Genomic DNA, 22,879 nt, shown 5'->3' with positions numbered 1-22,879 from the left:
GGGCGCAATCTCAACCACCGCCACCGAGACAGCAAAACCAGAGACTGCCCGTCGACCTCGACCACGAATCACCCTACTATAGAAAAAACACCACCAGACGAGACTCGTGGGACTCGAGATCTAGTGATCCGAGTGACGCTGGAAGTCCACGGCCACAGCCTCCTGTAAAGCAAAGACCTATAGAACGCAATGAGCCTCGGGCAGCAATAAAACAGCCTTTTGTGGAACGTAGTGAACGACCTTTACCACCCACACCTGTATCTGTAAGGGCATCTCCAACAGCTGCCGTCGTGCCATCATTACTACCGTCGTCGCACTATTCGCAACCGCCACCTAGTAGACAACAGCAGCAGTATTCACCACAACATCAACCGTATTCCGCACCAAAGCAGCAACCGCCGCAGTACTCGCCACAGAGATCCCCTGTCAGACAGCCACACGTAACTCGCATGGAATCCACAAACTCACTATCCAGCGCATACTCGACACCCGTATCTGTCATGAGCACAGCCAGCACGAAATACAGCAAGATAGACTCTGGCTACGCGGATTCCGGATATGGAACGCTAGGCACACACACATCATCCACTATCGAAGACCGTGCATATGTTAATAACAGCGAGCACCGTGTTGGACATACTGGGTACTCACGGGGTGAAATACTTCGGAAATCTGCTTCGGCGGGTAGTATGGCTCATCATCAGTACCTCCAGCAGCAGCAACAGAAGGCAAAGAGGCCGGAAAATGCACATATACAGGCTGTTATACCGCAGCAGCAACCTACACGGACTACCAATGCTGCTATGATGATGACGCCGCCGTCGTCGCCGGTTGGTGATATACCGCCGAAAGTGGAGTCGGCCGGTGTGCAGGCTTTTGAGTTTAGGCAGGTGGAGGGTGTGTATTACTTTACGATAGAGTTGGCGCTGTTGCTGCCCCCTGTTAGGGGAATGGTTGGGAACGAGGGTATACGGCAGATATTGTATAGGACATATGATGACTTTTGGGAACTTCAAGTGAGTTTGAATTTTGTTAGAATACCGGCTGGCTTTTGTGCTAAACATTCTTTATAACATAGTTCAACCTATTGAGCCACTTCCCCACCGAAGCAGGCCGTCGAAACAAGTCTCGAATCATCCCATTCTTGCAGCCTCCCGGCCGAGAAATCAACCATACGTGGGCAGCAGGACGTCAAGAGGCGCTCGATGTGTATATAAAGGACCTCATCAAATTGCCACCACGACTGTTGGAATCCCCTCCAGTTCGCAAATTCCTCACCGCTCGACAGACTGACCATGATCGGTTACCAGAAACGCGAGAGTCTGTACAAGTTGGTGCCGCTACGGCGCTCATGGATTTGATTGGTGGGGTTTCTGATCGTGGGTATGGGAGTACGAGAAGGGACGAGATGGTTAAGATTAAAGTTGTGAAGGGGGATGAGATTTATGCCATGAAGGTATGCATTCTGTTTGCGCCAGGTTTTTTTTGTCGTTTGCATTATCTCACATGTGTTCTTTGGTAGCTGCCCGTCGACTTCTCATTCGACGATCTGATTTATGAATTACAAGAGAAGACTGGGGACGGTAGTGGCGAGGTCTTCAATGTCATGTTTAGAGACGAGACTGGACGACTGCTTCATCTTATGGGTGATGATGACTTGCGACTTTTGATGAGGAATACGCCTAGCAAGCTTGTGTTCTACTTGACATTCTAGTTTTACTGGTGGGAATTTCAACATAGTTTTTTTAATTACAGTTTATACAGTTAAAAGATTACATGGGCTGAGGAATGGGTTATATACTCTGGAAATACATAGAGTGGTCTGAATGAAATATAATTTTTGCCTAATTACATGTTGGTGTCTTGATGCAGTTTACTCTCAAGGTCTTTTACAAACAAGAAATAGGCGTGTTTGACGTCAAAGGACATATCGTACCAATAATTTATCGCAATAGCGGCAGAAAAACCATCCAGTGGTTCTGACGTTTGTTGTACATGATGAAACCACAAGGATGGTAGGTATAGCATGTCGCCAGCATGGAGCATCACCCTAATGTGATAACGTTCGAGTAAGTCTAGTTCCAGCACGTGCGGTTGCCTACCTGATGGATAAGCGAACGTACGTATGAGGTCGACAATACTCTGAAAACCACGGATATTTGGAGCCGGGATCTATTACATTCACAGGAATCCACGGTGTGTTTTGTGATGGCTCGACGTCAACGATAGACCACTGTGTCAATCCATCGAATTGCAGGTTTGATGGCTGGTATTTCGCTACTGGAAATATGCTCTCTATTGACGAGAGTCTTAGTGACGTATAGGTTTCAGATTTTCTGATAACGGGCGTACCGCTCAAACACCACGCCTCTGTTGGCGGAATCAATGTGAAGGTTTTTGATCCAGCCAAGACGACATACATGTTCTCGTAATGATCCTTGTGGCACGACGTGACCGCTCTGCTGTTTCCAATCCATAAATTGACGGCATCTGGACTCCTTCCTGGTAGAGAATGTGTGTCAGTGTTTGTGCAAGTGACGTGTCTTCCAGTTGTTACCCAATGCCTCAGTCATAAACGGGATGTCCTGAGGAATATCTTGGAAAAGTACACTAAAGTCAGCATCAATACCCATATTGTTGTTTTGCGACTGGACGTAAAACACGGCATCATCGTCGTGTTTTTCAGAATTGGTTATGCGATCCAAGACGTCTCCAATTGGCATCTTCAGCTCGTGGGGCAAGACAAACTTGTCATCCAATATAGCATCAGCCAGCCCATTTGGAGTAACGGTCACCGTCACATCGTTGTGGAGCTTTGATTGCAGATATTCTTTTGATGTCCATTTTTGCATTGCGTTAGAAAACATTTCAGGAGCACATTTCCTGAATATTGCTGGACAGTTTGAAGATATAAGTCTGGAAAATTCCAGAGATGAAGGTAGTTTGTAGTGTTGTTGAATTGGGCCTGCGTAGTCCCTCGCGTTTTCAGACAAAGACACCAAAGCAGAGAGTAGCGGATTCATCTACGTGAAGGGCAAGAGTTAGATCAACATAGGAACTGGTTCTTTTACCTTACATGATGATTCAATTTTTTTTTAAATAGCTGGGGTTTGTTGCTTCGCAAAGCCGCATTATTACATTCTGCAACTTAAAACATCTGCGCTAGAGACTACATATCGAGAACTGGCCTCAATATAGAGGTTTCAGCCGTCTTCATGGCTACAACCGACACGCCATTAGACGACTGCTTAGGCCCATTGGCAACATTATACCAACTCGCTGGCGGATCTAACTGGACTGACAACTCTGGTTGGGATGGATGGACAAACCCCGGAGACTGCTGTTACGCTTCCGGCATCACTTGTAATAGAGATTCACGGGTGCTCTTCATGTATGTTGGCTATGCATCATCCTGTTTTGCATTTCACATCAAAAGGGGGACAATCTCCCACCTATTTAATCAACCCAAACTATCACCACCATCACACACCACCATACATGCGTGGTAACCCTTTTTGTACATTCATTCTAGTAATCTCACTGCGAACAATTTGGTTGGCCAGCTTCCCGAGGATGTTTTAGTATGTATCGTTTGTTTCATGCTGCAAAAGGCAGTCCGGTAGATCTAGGCTAATATACCCATACATGTCTATAGAGCTCAATGACACACTTGTTTGCATTGTATGTGCATCGCCGCTCGCCGAGAATGTTGCATTGCCTCTCTAACACATGCTTTCGTTAATACAGAATTGTGACTGGCAACCCTGGACTCACTGGTCTCATCCCAGAGGACATTCCTTCCATTCCAAAGCTGTACAAATTGTGAGTGATCAAGCTCTCAAGCATATGGCATATACATAGCTGACTCGATCCTTCTTTTTGCGTAGGGACTTGTCCCATAACTCTCTCAATGGCGAGGTGCCAGATTCCTTTTACAATTTTACATCTGCTACTCTGCAAAGTATCTTCCTCAGTGAGTAGCACGTCAATAATTCGCATGCAAAGTTCATGTGCTAAATCTGACCCTCCACGTAGACAATAACAGACTGACTGGACCAATGCCACCCTTGGGAGGTGCTGGCATAGAGAACAACCTGATGGCCGACAACACATCATGCTCATTCGCTGGAAATCAGTTTAGCTGCATAGATCCCGGAAACACTTTTGTATCATGCCAATTCGATAGGATAACGCCAATATGTAAAGCGCCGTCAACTCCAACACCGTGGCAGCCACGGCCCGTCATCTCACCAGCAGCAACGTCTGATTCCGGGCTGAAATCTGCTGTTGGGCTCGGTATCGGTGCCTCGTTAGCGTTTGTGCTCTTGATTCTGGCTATTGGATTCTTCATCTCGTATAGGCGACGTAATGCATCTGATGATGCGTATAGGGGAAAGACGGATAGCGCTAGAGGATTCATGGGTGGTTCGTATGAAGACGGGTCTAGTGTGACTGGCGATAAAGGTGATGTGTCGTCGATCGTCATGTTGGAATCGCCGTATTTGAGACGGTGGTGGGAGCAAACCTTGCTGATTGATACAGTCAAGGTGCAGCAGCAACAGCGTATAATCCAGGGTCAAACATATCGAGCTGCTGTTGATTTTAGGTCAGTCTTCTGATCTGTTGTTTGAATCAAGCCATGGCTATTAACCAAGAAAACTAAATATACTTGTTTAACCAGGCCGGCTACTCCTGGAACACCACCACATCCAGACGATATCCGCATAAGGCCCAACGACCTCCTAGTAATCGAATCCGTATCCCCAGACGGCACCATATGCACAGGTTGGAATCTCAATAGCAAAAGACGCGGTCGCTTTCCCGCTGGATGCCTGTGTCCCAGTATCGCTGAACGAGCAGCGGTACCGGAATCTATACAATCTAGTAGCTCCATGATGGACGAGCTTCCTCCACGCCAAATCACAATCTCGATTAGATCGTCACCCGTATCACAATCACCTGGGTTCCATCGACCATCAGTGGATTTGATTGATACAGTGTCTTTGTAAATCCAATTATTCCATTCCATCATCTCTTGCTGTTATGTATCCTTTTTAAAGTATCAAAACCAATTGTACAAGGTTATTTAAGTAAAGAAAAACGCATTTTGGGAAAGTAGCTCTTGGTTGTTGGATGCACCTGTGACGTTTGTAGTATCCGTCAGGCTATGCAAGAAACGTTGAAACTTCCTATGTAGAAAAGATTCATATTCTTTTGGTAACAACAGGAGATTACAATACGTCAATATGTAATTGAAAACAGAATTCCATTGACATTCCGTCGCAAATTAACTTACTGTGGAGAAACAAATGAGTCAGCGCTGACAATCTGTGTTGTGACGCACTTTGGATTTGAGAATATAAGAAACTGTGAATGGCAGCCGTGCGTCTAGCAATCATTCTTTCGTGAGGAGTTCAAAACGACGACGTTACTATTAAGTATACTTCCACCTATGCCCATAGAGCAAGTCTGAATTTCTGGGAGTTGTAGAGCCTCGCTCCTGAGTGCAAGCACATTTCAAGTTTGCGGGCAAGGTAAAAGATGAAACGCGTCGCCATCTTGTATTCAAAGTGAACTGAGTCTGCCAACGGTTCCAAAGACTATGTCGAAGGAGCTTCGGTTTGTCATTATCAACAATCCTGATGCCAAACCGTGTTTGAGCTTCCAATTTTGTTTTTAGAGCGACCAAATGTAACACTTGGTAGTTTTCATAAATTTGAACGAAATGGGAACGATGTTTGTCTTTCTGCTTGTCCTTAAAAGTCACAAATTTTGGTTTTAACGGTAAAACAGATTTTGGAAGAATTTTGGAACAATGACGGGACACCACTCGCTAGGTAAGTAGCTCAGTCTAGCTTGCAGCCGTCTATGTCGTTCTAGACATAGAGAATTGGCCTGGAATCAGCCAAACTCGCTTTGTATGACAAATGGTGAAAGCTCACTCAGTTCTGCACTAGACCCCCACAACTTTGGTAATTTTTACAGCGGAAATAACCTTAATCGAAAGGTATTGTCTATCTCCAAGTTTCAGATGCATCGTATCTCACCGCTTGTGTGTTTCATCAACTTGTTCAGTCGGTGGTGAGAACAGACAAGGCAGAACTCGCCAAGCTGAAAGCTAATGAGAGGACAAGATACCTAGCACGTACGCATAAGCAAATCGTGAATGTCATGTTGTTAAAGCACGCTTGCTGACACATTTTCTACAATACAGACCAGAAGTTGCATGTGTTGTACGTGGACCCTGCTGCTGAAACAGCCGAACTGGCATATTTATCGTATCAGGACATTCTTGCTGCTATTGGTGAAGATGGTACTGTTAGCGACGATAGTTGGACTTCCATGCAACCCGTATTGATGGGTGTCGATGAGTCGGATGAGAATCGAGTATATTGGGCTATAGATGTTACGTCTAATGACAAGATGTTGCAATGTAACTAATCTCATCGTTGTTCCTTTCAAAGTGTTTATTCGAGTGTCAGTCTGTCAAATGCTTTCGCTAACCACGTTTTGCAATGCTAGATATTGAGACTAAAGGACTCGGCAAATTCTCTGACGCTCGCCCAACGTCATTTAAACTGGGACCTCTCCAGGCTTCGTACGTCGCTCAGGCGCGAGCTCTATTGGACTGGAATTTGCGACACCCATTCTGCCCAATGTGCGGCAGCAAGACAACTAGTGAGGAGGCTGGATACAAAAGAAAGTGCCCGAATGCGTCGTGCTTGAGTAATGGGCGTGGAGTTCAAAACTTTCAATATCCAAGGTTTGTACTTTGGGCTTGACCACGTTGTTTATTGAAAACGCACAACTGAAATTTTGGTTTTGATAGAACTGATCCTGTGATTATCGTCTGTATCGTGTCAAGTGATGGCAAGCGTTGCGTGCTTGGTCGACAGAAAGTTTGGCCCGCAAAGATGTATTCGTGTATTGCCGGATTTCTCGAAGCTGGAGAGAGCTTGGAGGAAGGTGTCAGACGTGAGGCTTGGGAAGGTATGATTTGGGAAATCGTGGCTACTGGTCGTTCTGGTGATGTGACGAACAAATAAATTTGACCGTTTGACTTTTTTTGTTTATGACAGAAACGAACGTGAAAGTAGGAAAAGTGATCTATCACAGTTCGCAACCATGGCCATTCCCCAATTCCCTCATGATTGGATGTGTAGCAATGGCCTTGACTGACTCCATTCATCTAGAAGATAAAGGTAACAAATATTATAGATTTCACACGATGCAATCATGCGCCTCATACTATTGTTGAAAGTCTCATACATTGGTTGAAATTTCTCTGTAGAACTCGACGACGCCCAATGGTTTACGCGTGAAGAAGTACTGGAGAGCTTGAATGCGTCTCAAACAATTGACGTAAGGACAGAAGGTGCTCCTGAAAGTGAGAAGCCAGCACCTAAATTCTGGATGCCCCCTGGTTACGCCATTGCAAATCAAATTGTGGCAGCTTGGGCCCGCCAAGAAATCACACTTTGAAAGCCTGTTTCAAAATAGAGCAACATCTTTAAGACGTGTCTTTTTTGACGTTTTTGCGTTTTGCCACGAGAGTTAGAAGTGATGATGAGCTAGATCGCTCGAAAACATGACGAATTCGATGCCGAAATGGTAAATGCCAAAACGTGAGCCTCAGCCAGTTGTTCTTTGTATCACATCACGCTCAAGCTGCGATTTCCACGACTCACAAAGCTCAGAGACAAATATAAGATGGCACTCGCGATACCACAAAAATTCAAGCCCGGAACAGCTCACTGGGAAGCTCCCGGCATTATAAACAAGACCGTCTCTCCCAAAAAGGACATCACAGCAAACCCAAAGACGGACCCAATTGAGTATCTCGATCAATGGTTGGGTAAGCGCTTGACATTGTAATCAATGCACGAAACAACTTAATTGACAAATGGAATCCAGGTCTTTCCGCAGATTTAGATGTACTTGAACGCCAGCAGCCTGGTATGGCAGAGACTGTGCAGGTTTCACTTGCGCAGAGTGGGAACTGGACTACTGTGGTTTGGGAGCCGATGGTTAAGGCGTTTCCAGATAAGGTTGGTATTGTTTTGGCTTGTTTCATTCTTGATGGTGTCTCTTGGATCCCGTTCATTTGTGTCTTGGTTTGATGACACTATGACGCCTGACACCATTTTCTTCGCATACTTAGGAAGCTTTCGTTTTCGCTGAGGTGAATTCAGTTTGGAGGTTGCTACTCAGATGCAACAAATGTACCAACCTACGTGTTTTTGACAGGATGGCAGGAGTTGGACATACAGACAACTCGACGAAGACAGCAACAGATGGGGCAACTATCTACTAAAGATGGGCGTGAAACCAAAGCGTAAGTCACTTGAATGCCCAGAGCAACTTGGGCGTGACGGACAGGAACATGTCTGTCTGCGGCAGTCAAGACAAGCTGTCGTCAATTGGATAACCTCACCATAAACTCTTAGAAATCGTTCCACTCATGGTGGAGAACTCGCCTGAATACGTCATTGCTATGCTGGGTATCGTCAAGTACGTTCCCAACCCTCCAAAGACTCTACGTAAACTATCTCACCAACTGTCCCAAACGACACGAAAACAGAATCTCATGCTGCTCAGCAGGCGTCAACTTCAATCTACGCTCGAACGCCTTGCTCCATTGCTTGAAAGTAGCAACGGGCGATGTCATTGTGTTTGGAGACAACATGAGTGAGCATGTCAAAGATGTCTCCTCTGGACTTTCAGCCAGGATGATTTGTTTTGGAAATCAGGCTGCTGGAGATTGGGCTTCTAATATGTCTATTGCGCAGCTACGTGAGCAGTACCCTGCGACTCAGATTCCGTATGAGATTCGAAGTGCGGCAGTTCCTGCTGATTTGATGCTGTTTATCTATACAAGGTATTACGGATTCAATTGATAGAAAGAGCGTTATGGGGAGCTGAAATATGTCTTTGTTTTGTGGTAGTGGAACGACGGGTCTCCCAAAGCCAGTTACCATATTACATGGAGCGACAATTGGTGCTGGTGTATTTATCGCTGCATGGGGACGATACAGGAACTCCGATCGTATATACACGCCCCTTCCGTTATATCATTCAGCTGGTGGTGCTATGGCGCTGTTGGCCGGCTTCAGAATGGGCATGACGGTTATCGTGCAAAGGAAACTGTCTGCCAGGAACTATTTCAAGGATTGCGCAAAGTACAATGCTACTTATTGCCAATAGTAGGTGTTTTGTGTGGTGGTATTATACAGTTTTGCACGATCGCTGATAGCTTTTATGATATAGTATTGGAGAGGTTGCCAGATATCTGCTTGCCATTCCTCCAGATCCATCTGACCGCGCTCACAACGTCCGTGCAGCCATCGGAAACGGTCTACGACCAGACTGCTGGCTGCAGTTCCAAGAGCGATTTGGCATTAAAGAAATAAATGAGTTCTATGGTGCAACAGTACGTTTGCAATCTGTCTACCGCAATGTCTGGCTTATAATCTATAACCTAATCTTTCTTCATTAGGACGGACTAGGTGGAATCTCCCACCACTGCACGTCTCCCGACACGGCCGGAAGTATCGGTCAACTCGGTGTCTTGATGCGCCTGTTGCAAACGTCTCGAATCATTAAATTCGACTATGATGGTGAAAAGCCTGTTCGTACAGCAGATGGGTTGTGTGTGGAGGCTGACGTGAATGAGCCTGGAGAGTTTATCAATGAGGTCGATGCTGCGAAGGGGAGGGTGTTTGTCGGGTATCATAATAATAACGAAGCGACGGAGAAGAAGCTGTTGCGGGATGTGTTCAAGTGGGTTTGGCATCATCGAAATGCATTTGCGTTTTTTGTTCCATGACATTTTTTCGCTGAACGACTTTATGGAAATTTAGGAAGGGCGATTGCTGGCACAGGAGTGGAGATATTTTGAGGCAGGATGCTCGAGGCTTCTTTTACTTTGTTGATCGCATTGGAGATACGTTCAGATGGAAGGGCGAGAACTGTTCGACAAAGTAAGCATCACTCGTCATATTACACGCAAAGCGTGAGAATGCTAACCTGAATTTAAAACTAGTGAGATTGGTGACTTGCTTGACCAGTAAGTGAACACGCACAACTGCTCTTTTTTGTTTCTAACCATAGCGTTTCTCTTGTTTTCTAATCCCTGTGTCTTTAGATTCCCCGGCATCGTCGAATCAAACGTATACGGTGCCGAAGTACCTAACATGGACGGACGCGCTGGAATGGCGGCCCTCGTCGTAGATGAAAAATTCGACATGGCCGCACTTGGTAAATACGTTGCCAAAGAACTACCCAAATACGCCGTACCGCTATGGATTCGTATTCGCAGCTCACAGAACTTTGAGCTTACGGGGACGTACAAGCTCGTTAAGGTGGGGATATGCTGTTTGAAATCAAACTTGACTGGATATTTATGTTGATTTGTTCTTTGCTTTTGATAGACGGGTTTGCGTGCTGAAGGCATTGATATACGCAAGTACCAGGATAAGGTGTATATGTTTGATGACAAGACGAACACGTACAAGCCGTTTGGAGTGAAAGAGTATAATGATGTCGTGGGTGGGAAGGTCAAGCTCTGAAACACCCCTTTAAAAAACTAAACAAACTCTGTGGATCAACTTCTGAAACAGAATTGTATCGCTGTTGTAATCTATTGTTGGTCACACCTAATCAAGACCTTGAAACAATCCACGCGCTTCCTGCAACTCAACCCCATCCCCACTACTAGCGATTCGCCTGCTAAGTTTACGAATAGCCGATGCTGAAAAGTATCGTGTCTTGATCCCCATAGGTTTCATAGCATTATCCAGTGTCCCATGCTCCAAGAGTTCAGGCGAATGGCTCAACACAGTCCACTCGGGCGTCTCCCATCCATCAGTAGATCTCAATATAAAGCTCATGTCATCTCGCAGCTTCCTTGATTGCGCAACCACCAGCTTCGTGATAAGTCTAGCGTGTTCCTTCAACGGTGATTCAATCTGTAGCCTCTTGAGATTCGGTATGGATGTCTGAGCAAGGATGGCCGGTGACGATAACGATACGGCGACTTGCTCCAAACTCTTTGCTGACGAGAGCAGTATACCGTGGATAGCCTGATCCAGGTCGGGAGATGAACCGTTGACGAGATCCAGCACCACGAGCTCCATACACGATCGAGCGACAGCTTGAAGCAGGTCGACGGAATTGGTTGGGATGCTCAGCACAGCGAGGTTGCGACATTGCAGTATTACCGATGAGTCTATATACCGCTCGGTGGGCATCATGGTATCGATATTGACGAAGCGAGTCAAGTTGGGCAAGTGTTGGAGCAGCTTGTTTATCGATTCGCCCATTACGCGGGCGTTCGCGATGCATAGTGAGAGTAAGCTCTGGCCGTGGCGAGTCGTGAGCAGGTCCAGTGTGGTTTGGTTTACAGGCATGAAGCTCAGCGATACGTCTTTTAGTGGCTGGAGCGTCGACAGGAGCATGTTGACGTGCTCTTGGGCAAGCTCGATAGTGTATGTGTCCATGAATTGCAAGAAATTTAACTCGAGTTTGGAGATGTTGCAGCTCCAGGTTGCTGGATTTAGTGGCGAGGGGTGTTCGTTTGAAAGGCCCAACATGTCTGTCGATGCCACGGTATCTTGATCAAGGATGAATGATACTTGTGCACGGGTGTTTCGTATAGCGTCAACCAATGCTGTCAGTGTTTTTAATGTCTGTGCTGGATTGTCTTCGAGGCCTTCCAAGTCCATCCTGACCTGCACAGAAATGCTGGTTAATCGAGTCAGTCTCTTCAGTATTCTAGTTGCGGTTTCGAGGAAAGATAGCAAGAGGCCTTCGTTATTCCAGGAGCCGTTATCGCCAAGATGTCTATTTAATTCACTTTGGGTCAGGCTTGTTTTGATGTGGATGATTGAATGAGACAAAACGTACTTGTGATTGTCAAGAATCAAATCCAAATGCCTTATACAAGGAGCAATTAATGGTTGTCCGTGTACAGCGCGTAGTATTCGAAGCGTTGAAGCGTTTTCGAGGGCTGAAATTCCAATCGTCATTACCTCTACAAACCAAACGTGTTAAAGCTAACATCTGAAGTAACAAATCTCGTGAAATATGCTTACCAGTTGGAATCGAAGTATCAACGCTGACCGACCGCCATAAATGCTTCCTGGCAATTTCATTAAACAAGTGATTGACGCAACTTGAATTTAAGAGCGAAGGCTTGTCCAGGAAGGTGAAGACGACGTGTAAAATATCATCTATACGCAGAGCCTTCTCCATGACTGATGAACTGTATGTACGAAGCAGTGACTAACTTTTGGTCGCTTGTTCAAAAATCCAGGTTTGGCTTGAGAAAATCACTCTGATTGGGGACCAACCCACCAACAAGAAGGCCCAACACCAAAAAAGACGCCTTACACAAAACTTCAGTCTTCACTTTTTATCACTGCTGAATATGTAATATTTGAAAGTATGTAAAAAAGACCGACCGGGAAGCAAAAGGTACATAATACTGGACGCTTGCTCATGATAAACGACACAACGAAAAGCAAAGATACATGATAATGGCGCTTGCTCATCATAGCGAGACACGAGACTCAATACGTAGTTGAGAGTCGTTCAGTCAAGTACCTATACAATATTACACTGGTCAGCGAGGCTGAAATGCGAAGATCGGGAGAAGAGAGAGACTCTTACCTGTGAGTGTTGACTGGTTCATATCGAGGAGGATTCGTCTTTCCAGAACATGATGGCAACACCTTGATCTCGGCATCAAAGTTTGGATTGCAAAAGAAGACTAGATTGTGGTTATGACAAACTATTAGTTGACCGTTTTGACATGGAGGACATTTATCAACACTGGTTACGAACCAACACTGTATCTCTCGTCATAGCTGTTTTTGTCTGCTGTAGACGTTTGTGGCGAGACGACTCGGTGTTCTGTCGAAGTGATTGTATCATTTGCCCATCGAGCCAAGAGATCCCCTAGTGTAAATATCGTATTAGAAATTCCTCAAACTCTCAATACAACGGTGTTCCCTTACCAGCATTGATGACAATAGTGCCAGGTATAGGATGGACAGGAACCCATTGATCCGTATGTTTGTCCTTGACTTCGAGACCACCCTTGTCGTCTTGAAAGAGCAGTGTAAGCGTTCCATAGTCAGAGTGCGCTCCTGCACGCGAATGGCCATCCTTGTCCAATAGGTTTTTGGGGACTGCTGGATAGTGAAGCAGCCTCAGGTTATGATCTTTTGCTCCACAGAATTCATCAAAGAATCTGTTTCCAAGATTCAAGGAGAGAGCGAGGGCATTCATGATTTCGAGATGAAGTAGATGAGCAGACTTGTAAATGTGTATAAGTGTGAGTTCGAGTATTTTATCATACGCCACGACGTGAATAATCTACCTCAAAGAATTCCATCATTGTCTTTTTGAATTCCGGATTCTTTGGCCAATTGTTTACATAATTGTTTGGCGATGGTTCACGTCCAATTTCAAGAGATTCCTTCAAGTCTGGGCTTTGAGTGCGTAGCTGTGCGACATCCTTTGGATCTTTTAATTGAGATACTTTTTCTCGTCCTGGGGCCACATAACCACGGTTTGCTTCAGGAGATTGCCATGCCAGTTTGTTCTAAGTAGGAAGTAATGGGTTAATGAGGAATGTTGTAGCACCAATAAACGACACAGTAGGCAACCTTTTCAGCCATTGACAAGTTGAAAAACCATTTTGACTAGTGGTAATTAAAAGTGCAGGTATCAGCACGTGAAAAAGAGCTCTATCATGTGTGATTGCGTACCTGTTGAAAGACGTGATCGATCTGTGCTTGATCGAGTCCGTGACCAGTCAAGTACAAGAATCCTTCTTCTCGTAAGCCCTTCAATATAGCATCCGAGCAGACACGTTTGTCACGACGGGTTCCAGTGACGAATTGTTGAAAGTCCACCAATGGCAGCTAGGAGAGTGGAATTAGACATAGTGTACTTGAATAGATAAGAAAATAAAAGCAATAATTAGGTGCCGTACATTCAAGTATTTGTGATTTTGAAGGGAAGCAATGGAAGCGAGAGCCCGAACCTGGATGCTGGCAGGTTGTGTAGTTTGCATCTTTGCGAGCCTCCAGGGCACGCGATACATCATTTTGAATGCGTTGATAGTGTCTGATAGATAGTGATAGTAGCTAGTATTGCAAGTTGTTGTCTTATCTCGTTTCGTTTACAAAAGTGTTGCAATTCATGAGCCAAAAATGTGTGTCACAAAACATCAACAAACATGAGGCGACTGACGGGACTAGGGAATAATATTATTTATGGAAGGAGCTACTCTACATCATCCAAATTCAGACCTCATTATGGCATGTGGATTAATGGACAAATTCACAACGATCAAGACACATCAAATAGGTGTGTGTGAACTTCACCTTCTCGCTAATTGTTTGCTACTTTTCATCTTTTTGAAGCGGGATACAGTAGTTATCAGCATCACTACAACTCTTTCGATGACTTGAAGCACATTTTCACCCAAATACTTGACACTGTGCTTCTTACACCTTTCACATCCACATAGAATCAAAGTTGAATCACCACATAACGAACAACTCCTCACCACAATCCAACAAGGCCTCCCCAAACACGTCGATCTCGCTGCCAAAGCCGCCCAAAACGCATTCAAATCATGGTCAAAAATCGAATCACGGGATAGAGCCATCCTGCTACGCAATCTAGCCTCGAAGCTCCAATCCCGGATCCCAGAACTAGCTGAACTCGAAGCCTTACAAACGGGACGACCATTCAGAGAACTACGAACCCAGCTATCTCGACTCCCTGAATGGCTAGACTATTTCGCGTCACTAGCAACAGTCCATGAAGGACGCGTCGTGCCAATGCGAGGCAACAACATGCTGAACTACACGAGGAGGCTGCCGCTAGGTGTAGTAGGTCTCATAACACCATTCAATCACCCATTGCTGATTGCGGTCAAGAAACTCTCGCCTGCACTCGCAGCGGGCAACACTATAGTCATCAAACCGTCTGAGCTGGCACCTGTATCCGTATTGCTGTTTGCGGAAATGGCGAAAGAGGCTGGTATTCCTAATGGTGTAATCAATGTAGTTACAGGTGGTAAAGAGGTGGCCATGGCTATGGCATCGCATCCGGCGATACGGAAGATTGATTTGACTGGTGGGACTATTGCTGGACGGGCAATTGGGGAATTGGCTGGACGGAACTTGGCGATGCTTACACTTGAGCTTGGAGGCAAAGCACCGATGATTGTGTTTGATGATGTGGCGATAGACGATGTAGTTAGAGGAGCAGTGTTTGCTTCGATGATTGCGTCGGGTCAGACTTGTATTATGGCTGCAAGGATACTTGTACGTGGTGTACTCTGGCATTCCTCTGTTCATTGCATGTCGTGGCTGAACTCTACTTTTTTCGCCTCGTTCCTCCTAGGTCCACGAACGAATCTATGAAGAATTTAAAACCCAACTAGTCGCAAAAGTCCAATCTCTCAAAGTTGGCCCACCACTGGACCCCTCTACTGACATTGGTCCCGTCATATCCCGCCAATCGTTATACAAAATCCAAAGTATCTTATCCTCAAGTATCGAAAACGGAGCGATACTAGAATGTGGTGGAAATCAACTGTTCGACAAGGGCTATTACATACAACCAACCGTCTTGTCATTACCACCACCGCTAACTGCTGACATCCTATCAAATCCATGCTGGAGGGAAGAATTGTTTGGGCCGTGTATCGTGCTTGTGCCATTCAAGGACGAGGCACATGCTATAGAGCTGGCGAATGATACAGAGTATGGTCTAGCCGCGTCGGTATGGTCGAGAGATGTCGGACGGGTACATAGAGTGGCGGAGCAGCTTGATTCTGGGATTGTTTGGGTTAATGACCATCACAAGGTGCAGCCAAAAAAATCACATTTGACGATACTTTATATCACTCTGATCTTTTCTCATTATATTAGAACGACCCGTCGTCCCCATTTGGAGGGTTTAAGAATAGTGGGTATGGACGAGAGAATGGTGAAGAGGCATTCAACTCGTATACACAGATCAAATCTGTGGTTGTGAATACCAACCCGTCAAATACATATCCAGACTGGTTTGATCCTTCTCGCAGCAGTGTCCGCTATGGTTGAACCGTCAGTTTGGTGAAAAATGTAATTCTGTAGACAATGTAGCATAATAGACTTGCACACGATAAAAAAGTCTTTGTTTTCAAAGACTCCAAATATATTTCTTTTAGTTGTTTGGTTGTCACTATGATACTATGAAGCAAAAAAATTCTCCTGATTTCTTGTTTTTTTATAACCTATTTACTTTCGTGGTTGAGGTTTGTTGGTGGTGGAGCTGCCGATCGAGGATGGGCAGCATATATCGGGTTATACATTGGGCGTGGTGCGTTGGTAAAGGACGATGATACAGATGGATAGTAGCCAGTGGTGGGAGGAGGACCTTCATAAAACTAAGAAGTGCAGAGTGTGAGTGCTGAGAACCACGTCAATCCAATCTGTCCATGCATGTTTTTTTACCTTGGGGGCATATGGCTGTTGTCCTTTGCCATCATCAGGAAGCGAGTACTGCGCATAAGCATAGTGAGATGATAACGATGGAGTATTGGAACCTGTATGAGACGATGTATTGATGGATGGTATAGAATTTCCGTATGCTTCGTATACGATGTTGCCAGCGCCACGAGAAGTAGAATGAATGTCTGAGGGTGATCTAGGACGGGCCTGTTGGAGAGTAGTAGACGATGATGATGGTGCTGGTGCTGTAGTACCTAATTTATTGTGTAGTTGTTGTTCTGATACATGTTGTGGTTCCTGTTGTTGAGGTGCGAGGACTGGCGACGATCTAGATGAGGGTTGTTTCTTTTGCTGGTTTTGTTGTTGCTGTTGTTGTACAAGTGGAGGTGTTGGTCGTGTTTGAGATAGCTGCTGCACTATGGGACCGGATGAAGATCCTACTGGCATGGTCTCAGCAGCATTCAAGCAAGCTTGAATAAGATTCTTGCCAGTAGGTTGAGTGATAAGTGGTTGTAGTTTCGGGGTAGCAAATGTATATACATGACCGGTTTCGGAAGCGACGAGTAAGAGCACCTGGGTACCAGTAAGCGTAGAGAGCTCATATGCCTTTTTCATGATGCCAGCCTTTCTTTTCGAAAAGGTAATGTGTCTACGGGACTTGTCTTCGATGAATTCAATCTTGATTTTACGACGTCCAGATCGTTTAGTGCTCTTTCCACTTTCTTCTACACCACCAGATTCGTCATCGTCGTCATCTGCTTCTTCTTGGACGAATGTTGCTTCGTGAGAAGCGAGATCAGCTTCATCGGCAGTCCTCTTCCTAGCACCATTCATATCATCTACATTGATGAACTGACCGTTAGCTTCGTTGCTAGAGTCGAGTTTTTGAGTTATAAAGTGCTCCCAGCGCATGACAGCTTTTATGATGACAGCTTCCACGAGTAGAAGGCAGAAGAAAACAAGTGCTAGCAGAGAGACAGACGATTGATATGAAGGCTCTTACCGTGTTCCATTATTGCAGTATCTCCTTTTCTGTATTAAACCCGATGTGCTCTCCAAGTTCCAAGTTTGGTTAGCCTACGATTCTTCCTTTTGGGAAGATGATGTTAGCACCTAGCCAAACAGGGTGCGAAGAGATACAAACAATGTCGTCAATTTGGGAAATATGACGGTGCATAAGGCGGAAATCGTTACCTTTCCAATTGCCTCGTTTCTTAACAGACGTCGTGATGTTCTGTTTGTTGGTAGCAAGGTACACCGCCACATCAAGGAATATGTTCAATCATCCAACGATCTGGACCTGGATCTGGATATTATAAGACGTTTTCATGAGGGAACATTATGATTATTAGAACTTAGCATTATATTGTCTCTATATATCGCGTCATGGTCATGAATTGAAATTTTTTATAAAAATATCATTTTTAGCCTAGTCTCCACAGATCCTGCCATCGTAATGTGATTGTCATCTAATGCACACCTAGATCTACCGTAGACAGCGACACAATTCCAGAAAAGCACACCTCCTCCGTCCCATTCTTCTTCTGCACCCAAACATCTACACACAACACAAGCATGTGGTGGTTGGTCTTGTTTTTCGCGCTGCTCAGGGCGAGGGATGGCCTAGCTCTCGACAACAACACATATCCCCCAAAGGACATCACTCCACCGCCAAATCCACTATGGTAGTGCATCTTTTTGCATGAGTAAGAGCATCGTCAAAATACTTACTTTACTACTTGATATACAGGACGTCCTTATATGACCCAGCTACCAAATCCGGCCTGCAGATATACCAACCAATCACTCAATGCGGCAGCAAAGGCCAATGGGGCATCTCGTAAGTCCATCATGTTTTGTGGAAACTGGTGCTACTTTTTGGGCCATTCAGCCACAATCCTTTGAGGATGGAAGGATGTACAATTGTGTACTGGATATCGGGTGTTAGTTACTAACTGAATCATATTTATGTAGTTATGATGATGGGGTATGTAGTTGCCTCCATTCCGGGCTACCCGTTTTGCGAAGCTGCACTTTGCAACAATGTGGTGACGAACACAAGAGAGCTAACCAGATTCTTCTTTTATTCGTCCAACCTATGATACCTTCTCATAGCCGAGGTACGTTATGAAGACGCATACAAGCGTCATTGTGTGGCACATGTAGCATCAACTCACTTTGGCTGACTGGTCTAACACTGCTTCCTCCTCCGTTAGCGACTATACTCTACCACTTCTCGACTTCCTGGACTCGGTCGGCGTCAAGGTCACCTTCTTCTTGATCGGATCAAGAATAATTGACCATCCTCTCGTCCCTGCCCAAATAATTGCAAGAGGACATCAAATAGGCATACATGTAAGTGAATATGAAACTGCCTTCATAACCAAAGTTTAACTCATCAGAATGTTTTGGTAGACTTGGAGTCATCCAGATCTGACAAATCGCACCGTGCCTCAAATTATATCCGAGATGCTATGGACGATCAAGATTATAAATGAGACAACTGGAGTATGTTTGATAATTTCGTTTGAATTGCATCAGGCATGTTTGCTCAAAGCATCTTCTTTCTAGGTTGAACCAACCTTCATGAGGGTACGAACAAGATTTTTATGGCACAAGAATTTAACTAACAAGCTTTGTATGCACACAGCCTCCTTATGGATTTACAAACTATAACGTGTTGGGAGTCATGGCTGCCATGGGTCTTAAAACAGTGACTTGGAATCATGGTATGTACGACACGACAAGTTGTGTTTACTAGTAGTTTACTAGTAGTTCTCGACCATTCTCCCCTCAATAACCTGTCAAATTCCATCTAGATACCAAAGACTTCCTGTCAGCCCAACCAGGATTCGATCCAAACACCGTCACCAACACCGTGTCTACCTGGATTTCCCAAGGCGGAACGAATCAAAGTATAATATCCTTGGAGCACGATCTATATAATCAGTCTGCTCTTTTGGCTAGACCAGTCATGTATCAAGTCCTGAAGGCTGGGTTCCAGGTTATGCAAATAGGAAGTTGTTTGGGTGTTCCACAGAGCCAATGGTACACGGTAGGTGTCATTCCAGTCGCTACGAAAACGATGCAAAATAGCTGAGAATAACGATTCCTAGACTTTCCCTGTTCTCGCCGCAACAACAACAACGACCACCACAACAACAACGACAACAGTCGTTGCGACAACCACGGTTATCCCACAATCATCGACATCATCTGCTGGCAGATCTGTCTCTACTTACTCTTCACGATATGGGTACCTCGCTAGTCTCGACTCGGCCGCCATCCTGGTTTTGACTGCGTTGGTCGGACTACCCACGGCTGGAATTTTCTGGTTGTAAGCAGAGGACAATGGATGTTGTAATTATAATAATGCTTTAGGGGCTGAGGTGTTATTCGAACCTTACCCCAAATAATACTCATTTCTTAAGTCATACAACATCAGTCCTGTTAGATGTCACCAGAGTGACATCTAATCAGATCTTGAAAAAGTAGTACCCCTTTAAATAAATATCAAGTCTATTAATCTCTTAAACAAAGCAAACGTGTAAATGAAGATGCTTATTGAATTGGAAAGGACGAAAGAGCTTCTCTCATGTTCTCCAGTTCTATGAAATCGTCGTCCTTGGCAGCGTTCAATCCATGCAGTCTGTACAAATCAAGACCTCGTTGAACCCATTCCAACTTTTTCATAGGATGGGATCTAAAAAAGACGCCATGGTTTGAGTCTACTAGTTTATCTCTCCTGGAATTCTTAATCTCACCGAGTATTAAATATCACAGAGCACAACTTGGGCAGTTCACGTGTATACTCTACGCTGTTTTCACCATAAACTCCTTCCAATATGGCCAAAGATTTGTAACACCAAGGTAAAGCTTCCTCGAATTCACCTAATATATGAAATGTCAACTATTTGCCAAAGGGATACAGATTATGATGCCTACCTTGACGAGCATACAACTCAGCCAACGCATCATACGTGTTTCCCAACACTAGACTCTTGCCATTATAAATTCTCTCTCGAATCTCACAACATGACTTGAGCAATTTGAGTTGTTGTGTTGCATCATCTCCCGATTGTGAGCGAGCCCACAAAGAGTTAGCCACATCAGTCTCCTACACATACGTAAAAAATATCACTCGAAAGCTTTGATAGCTTGAGGCCAAGACAATTGACTACCTTTTGAATCATATCCTTTGATACAACAGTTGAACATGAAGAGCAAGTTGCGTCTTCGAGAGCAACAGGAGCTCCACATTTCAAGCATCTGAATCCTTTTACCGAGTTTGTCCCGTTCATGCAAGCAGCACAAATACAAAGAAAGCCCCATTTCTCTTGAATGATAGCCTGACGATCTGATGTTGACTGTCGTGTTGCGATTGGACCCTTGAAGTTGGAGATTTAATGAGTTGTGGTTGGTGGTCTTGATATTTGAGAGTAACAGACTTACATAGCTGATGGTGATTTCATCGCCAGCTTCTACTTTGCTAGTAGAGCGGACTGAAACATGAATTCCGCTGAATTCCACCTTAGCGTTTGGCGCACAGCTACCAAAATGTGTCGCGTCAAGACACTCAATTCAACCTTGAAGTTGCAAAAAAAACAGAATCGTTTTTACCTGTGATTGAATAATGAAGTCCGTGTAAAGACAGCAGTAGCAATCTTAACATCTCGACTCTCGATTATCAAACTCGTTGACGTAGTCTTCTGCGCGATCTTGATGGCAAAGGAATTCGACCGGATCACACCACGCGCCCATAAATATTTTTGCTCATCAATCCCAAATTCGTCGGCCAACAATATGGATTCGATTTGCCATTGCTTGACTTCTTCTATGGGGCATCGTTCAAGATGTGAGGCTAGCGAATTCACAGCACCTGGACCTAAAGGTCAGTAAAAGACATAAGCACAATGATCAGATCCGAGGAAAAGCAAAATATTGAAACCTGCAAATCTGCCATCGGAATCACATCCAGGAACGACACTTTCTGACTCTGAAACAATATTCGCAGACGAGTCATTTGAATCAACTGCCGAAGTCAGTCGTAGTGCCAGCCGAGCCATATCAGTCACATCGAGTAAGCAATATCTACGACATTCTCGTTGGTGAATGTTGCTTGAGTTGCATGCTACAGAACAAAACAGCACTTGAGAGCAGTCATTACACCTGAAAGATGACAAGTTGAGGAGATGATTTATTCGAAATGTACAATGAACGACTTACGGTAATGGAATGTCACCTAGAGGCTCAAGACACGTCTGGCATCTCGTCTCGACAAAACCCTCATCCAACACATTAGCAATGGCTTGTTCTTCGATTAAAAGACAACCAGCGTCTAGCCGAGACGAGGCGACAAGACTCCTCTCTCCATTCTGATCGATCTTAACAATGAGCACAGGCAGTGCATTCGACTGTGGCTCCTCATTTACCACGTCTTTAGGCTCAATACTCTCCTTCCCAGCTTGTACAGACAAGCGCTCTAAATCCTTTCTAATCTTGGCTTCCCAATCCGGCTTTGCGTTGTCCTGAGACGATACGAGAGCCTTCTTTAGCTCGGCTTCAACGTCAGTTGCCGAGTAACGTAACTTTTCCATACAGAGTGCTTTTCGGCGATGAATCTTGTATTCAAGATGGGATGGATACGAAGCGGCTAGTGCACTATCTATGTCTGTCATGCAGTCACGATATCTGGCCATCTCGAGAAGACAGGCAGAGCGATTGGCAAAACCAACTGCTCGTTGGTTTGCATCCGAATATTGTAATACCTATAGACGAAACACGTCAGAAAGCAGCTCCTTACGTCACATTAAAGTATTGCGTACTTTAGTATACTCTTTAAGAGCAGCGTGCCACGTCTGAGCTCGAAAATGTTGTGCAGCCAATTCCTTGTGTTGACTTGCAAGGTCAATATCCTTTGCTAGGGACTGACGATGCTGCCAACTAGCTCCCGCGCTCCATAGAGTCTTCAAATCTTGTATTTTTTCACAGTTCGTGCAAGCTTCACGAAGCTTTTGCACTTGATCGTTTTCAAATTTTTGGGAAAATTGATGATGTTGAGCTACTAGCCAGGAGACTAACGGAGGTCGATCCATTTCTTGTAAGTGATCTAAAGAACGACAAACATCAGTTCATGGTGCTGATGAGGTTCATTCTTTGATCCTGTTCGCTGATCTTCGACAAAAAAAAAACACGAACAAGGCACTTACTTGTTGAGGTTACCTAATGCTTAGAGAACTTAACAACTTGATTTAAGTGAGGCAGTGGTTTGCCTTCGCATCGTCTCTAATGTGAAACTGTGGTTGATGAGGCCAGCAATTCTTGGAATCTATTGAAGGAGCATCCTTTCACTGACTGTCGCC

The 22,879-nt window shown here is 44.8% G+C and overlaps 7 protein-coding genes across 7 annotated transcripts; 4 read left to right on the top strand and 3 right to left on the bottom strand.

The window, feature by feature from the left end:
* Positions 1-1,848: 1,848 nt before the first annotated feature.
* Positions 1,849-2,852, bottom strand: SmJEL517_g05530 (uncharacterized protein; the record flags this gene model as incomplete). The annotated part of the gene is made up of 3 exons (XM_031171456.1): positions 1,849-2,050; positions 2,124-2,502; positions 2,558-2,852. 3 exons carry the CDS (start codon positions 2,850-2,852, stop codon positions 1,849-1,851), a joined length of 876 nt encoding a protein of 291 aa, XP_031022569.1.
* Positions 2,853-3,215: 363 nt separating this feature from the next.
* On the top strand, positions 3,216-5,009 carry SmJEL517_g05529 (uncharacterized protein; the record flags this gene model as incomplete). Its single annotated transcript, XM_031171455.1, has 7 exons — positions 3,216-3,391; positions 3,533-3,581; positions 3,656-3,681; positions 3,748-3,822; positions 3,888-3,973; positions 4,036-4,606; positions 4,682-5,009. 7 exons carry the CDS (start codon positions 3,216-3,218, stop codon positions 5,007-5,009), a joined length of 1,311 nt encoding a protein of 436 aa, XP_031022591.1.
* Positions 5,010-5,815: 806 nt separating this feature from the next.
* Positions 5,816-7,482, top strand: NPY1 (NAD+ diphosphatase; the record flags this gene model as incomplete). The annotated part of the gene is made up of 8 exons (XM_031171454.1): positions 5,816-5,837; positions 5,958-6,007; positions 6,076-6,145; positions 6,215-6,433; positions 6,523-6,763; positions 6,830-6,990; positions 7,080-7,202; positions 7,292-7,482. 8 exons carry the CDS (start codon positions 5,816-5,818, stop codon positions 7,480-7,482), a joined length of 1,077 nt encoding a protein of 358 aa, XP_031022592.1.
* Positions 7,483-7,710: 228 nt separating this feature from the next.
* Positions 7,711-10,568, top strand: SmJEL517_g05527 (uncharacterized protein; the record flags this gene model as incomplete). The annotated part of the gene is made up of 13 exons (XM_031171453.1): positions 7,711-7,855; positions 7,915-8,048; positions 8,162-8,182; positions 8,248-8,335; positions 8,448-8,540; positions 8,602-8,878; positions 8,946-9,203; positions 9,268-9,430; positions 9,497-9,780; positions 9,861-9,980; positions 10,043-10,066; positions 10,145-10,361; positions 10,431-10,568. The coding sequence occupies 13 exons, from the start codon at positions 7,711-7,713 to the stop codon at positions 10,566-10,568; spliced, it is 1,962 nt and encodes a 653-aa protein (XP_031022597.1).
* A 2,001-nt stretch (positions 10,569-12,569) lies between these two features.
* On the bottom strand, positions 12,570-14,080 carry SmJEL517_g05526 (uncharacterized protein; the record flags this gene model as incomplete). The annotated part of the gene is made up of 8 exons (XM_031171452.1): positions 12,570-12,603; positions 12,670-12,769; positions 12,844-12,957; positions 13,017-13,317; positions 13,382-13,606; positions 13,671-13,706; positions 13,773-13,928; positions 14,000-14,080. The coding sequence occupies 8 exons, from the start codon at positions 14,078-14,080 to the stop codon at positions 12,570-12,572; spliced, it is 1,047 nt and encodes a 348-aa protein (XP_031022598.1).
* Positions 14,081-14,245: 165 nt separating this feature from the next.
* SmJEL517_g05525 (uncharacterized protein) lies at positions 14,246-16,127 on the top strand (the record flags this gene model as incomplete). The annotated part of the gene is made up of 4 exons (XM_031171451.1): positions 14,246-14,376; positions 14,540-15,344; positions 15,424-15,888; positions 15,954-16,127. 4 exons carry the CDS (start codon positions 14,246-14,248, stop codon positions 16,125-16,127), a joined length of 1,575 nt encoding a protein of 524 aa, XP_031022599.1.
* Positions 16,128-16,300: 173 nt separating this feature from the next.
* On the bottom strand, positions 16,301-17,429 carry SmJEL517_g05524 (uncharacterized protein; the record flags this gene model as incomplete). The annotated part of the gene is made up of 2 exons (XM_031171450.1): positions 16,301-16,453; positions 16,521-17,429. The coding sequence occupies 2 exons, from the start codon at positions 17,427-17,429 to the stop codon at positions 16,301-16,303; spliced, it is 1,062 nt and encodes a 353-aa protein (XP_031022600.1).
* Positions 17,430-22,879: the final 5,450 nt, after the last annotated feature.

This window comes from Synchytrium microbalum (genome assembly GCF_006535985.1).
Source record: "Synchytrium microbalum strain JEL517 chromosome Unknown SmJEL517_scf0051, whole genome shotgun sequence".
Lineage (NCBI taxonomy): Eukaryota > Fungi > Chytridiomycota > Chytridiomycetes > Synchytriales > Synchytriaceae > Synchytrium > Synchytrium microbalum.
This window is presented reverse-complemented; position numbering and strand designations above follow the sequence as displayed.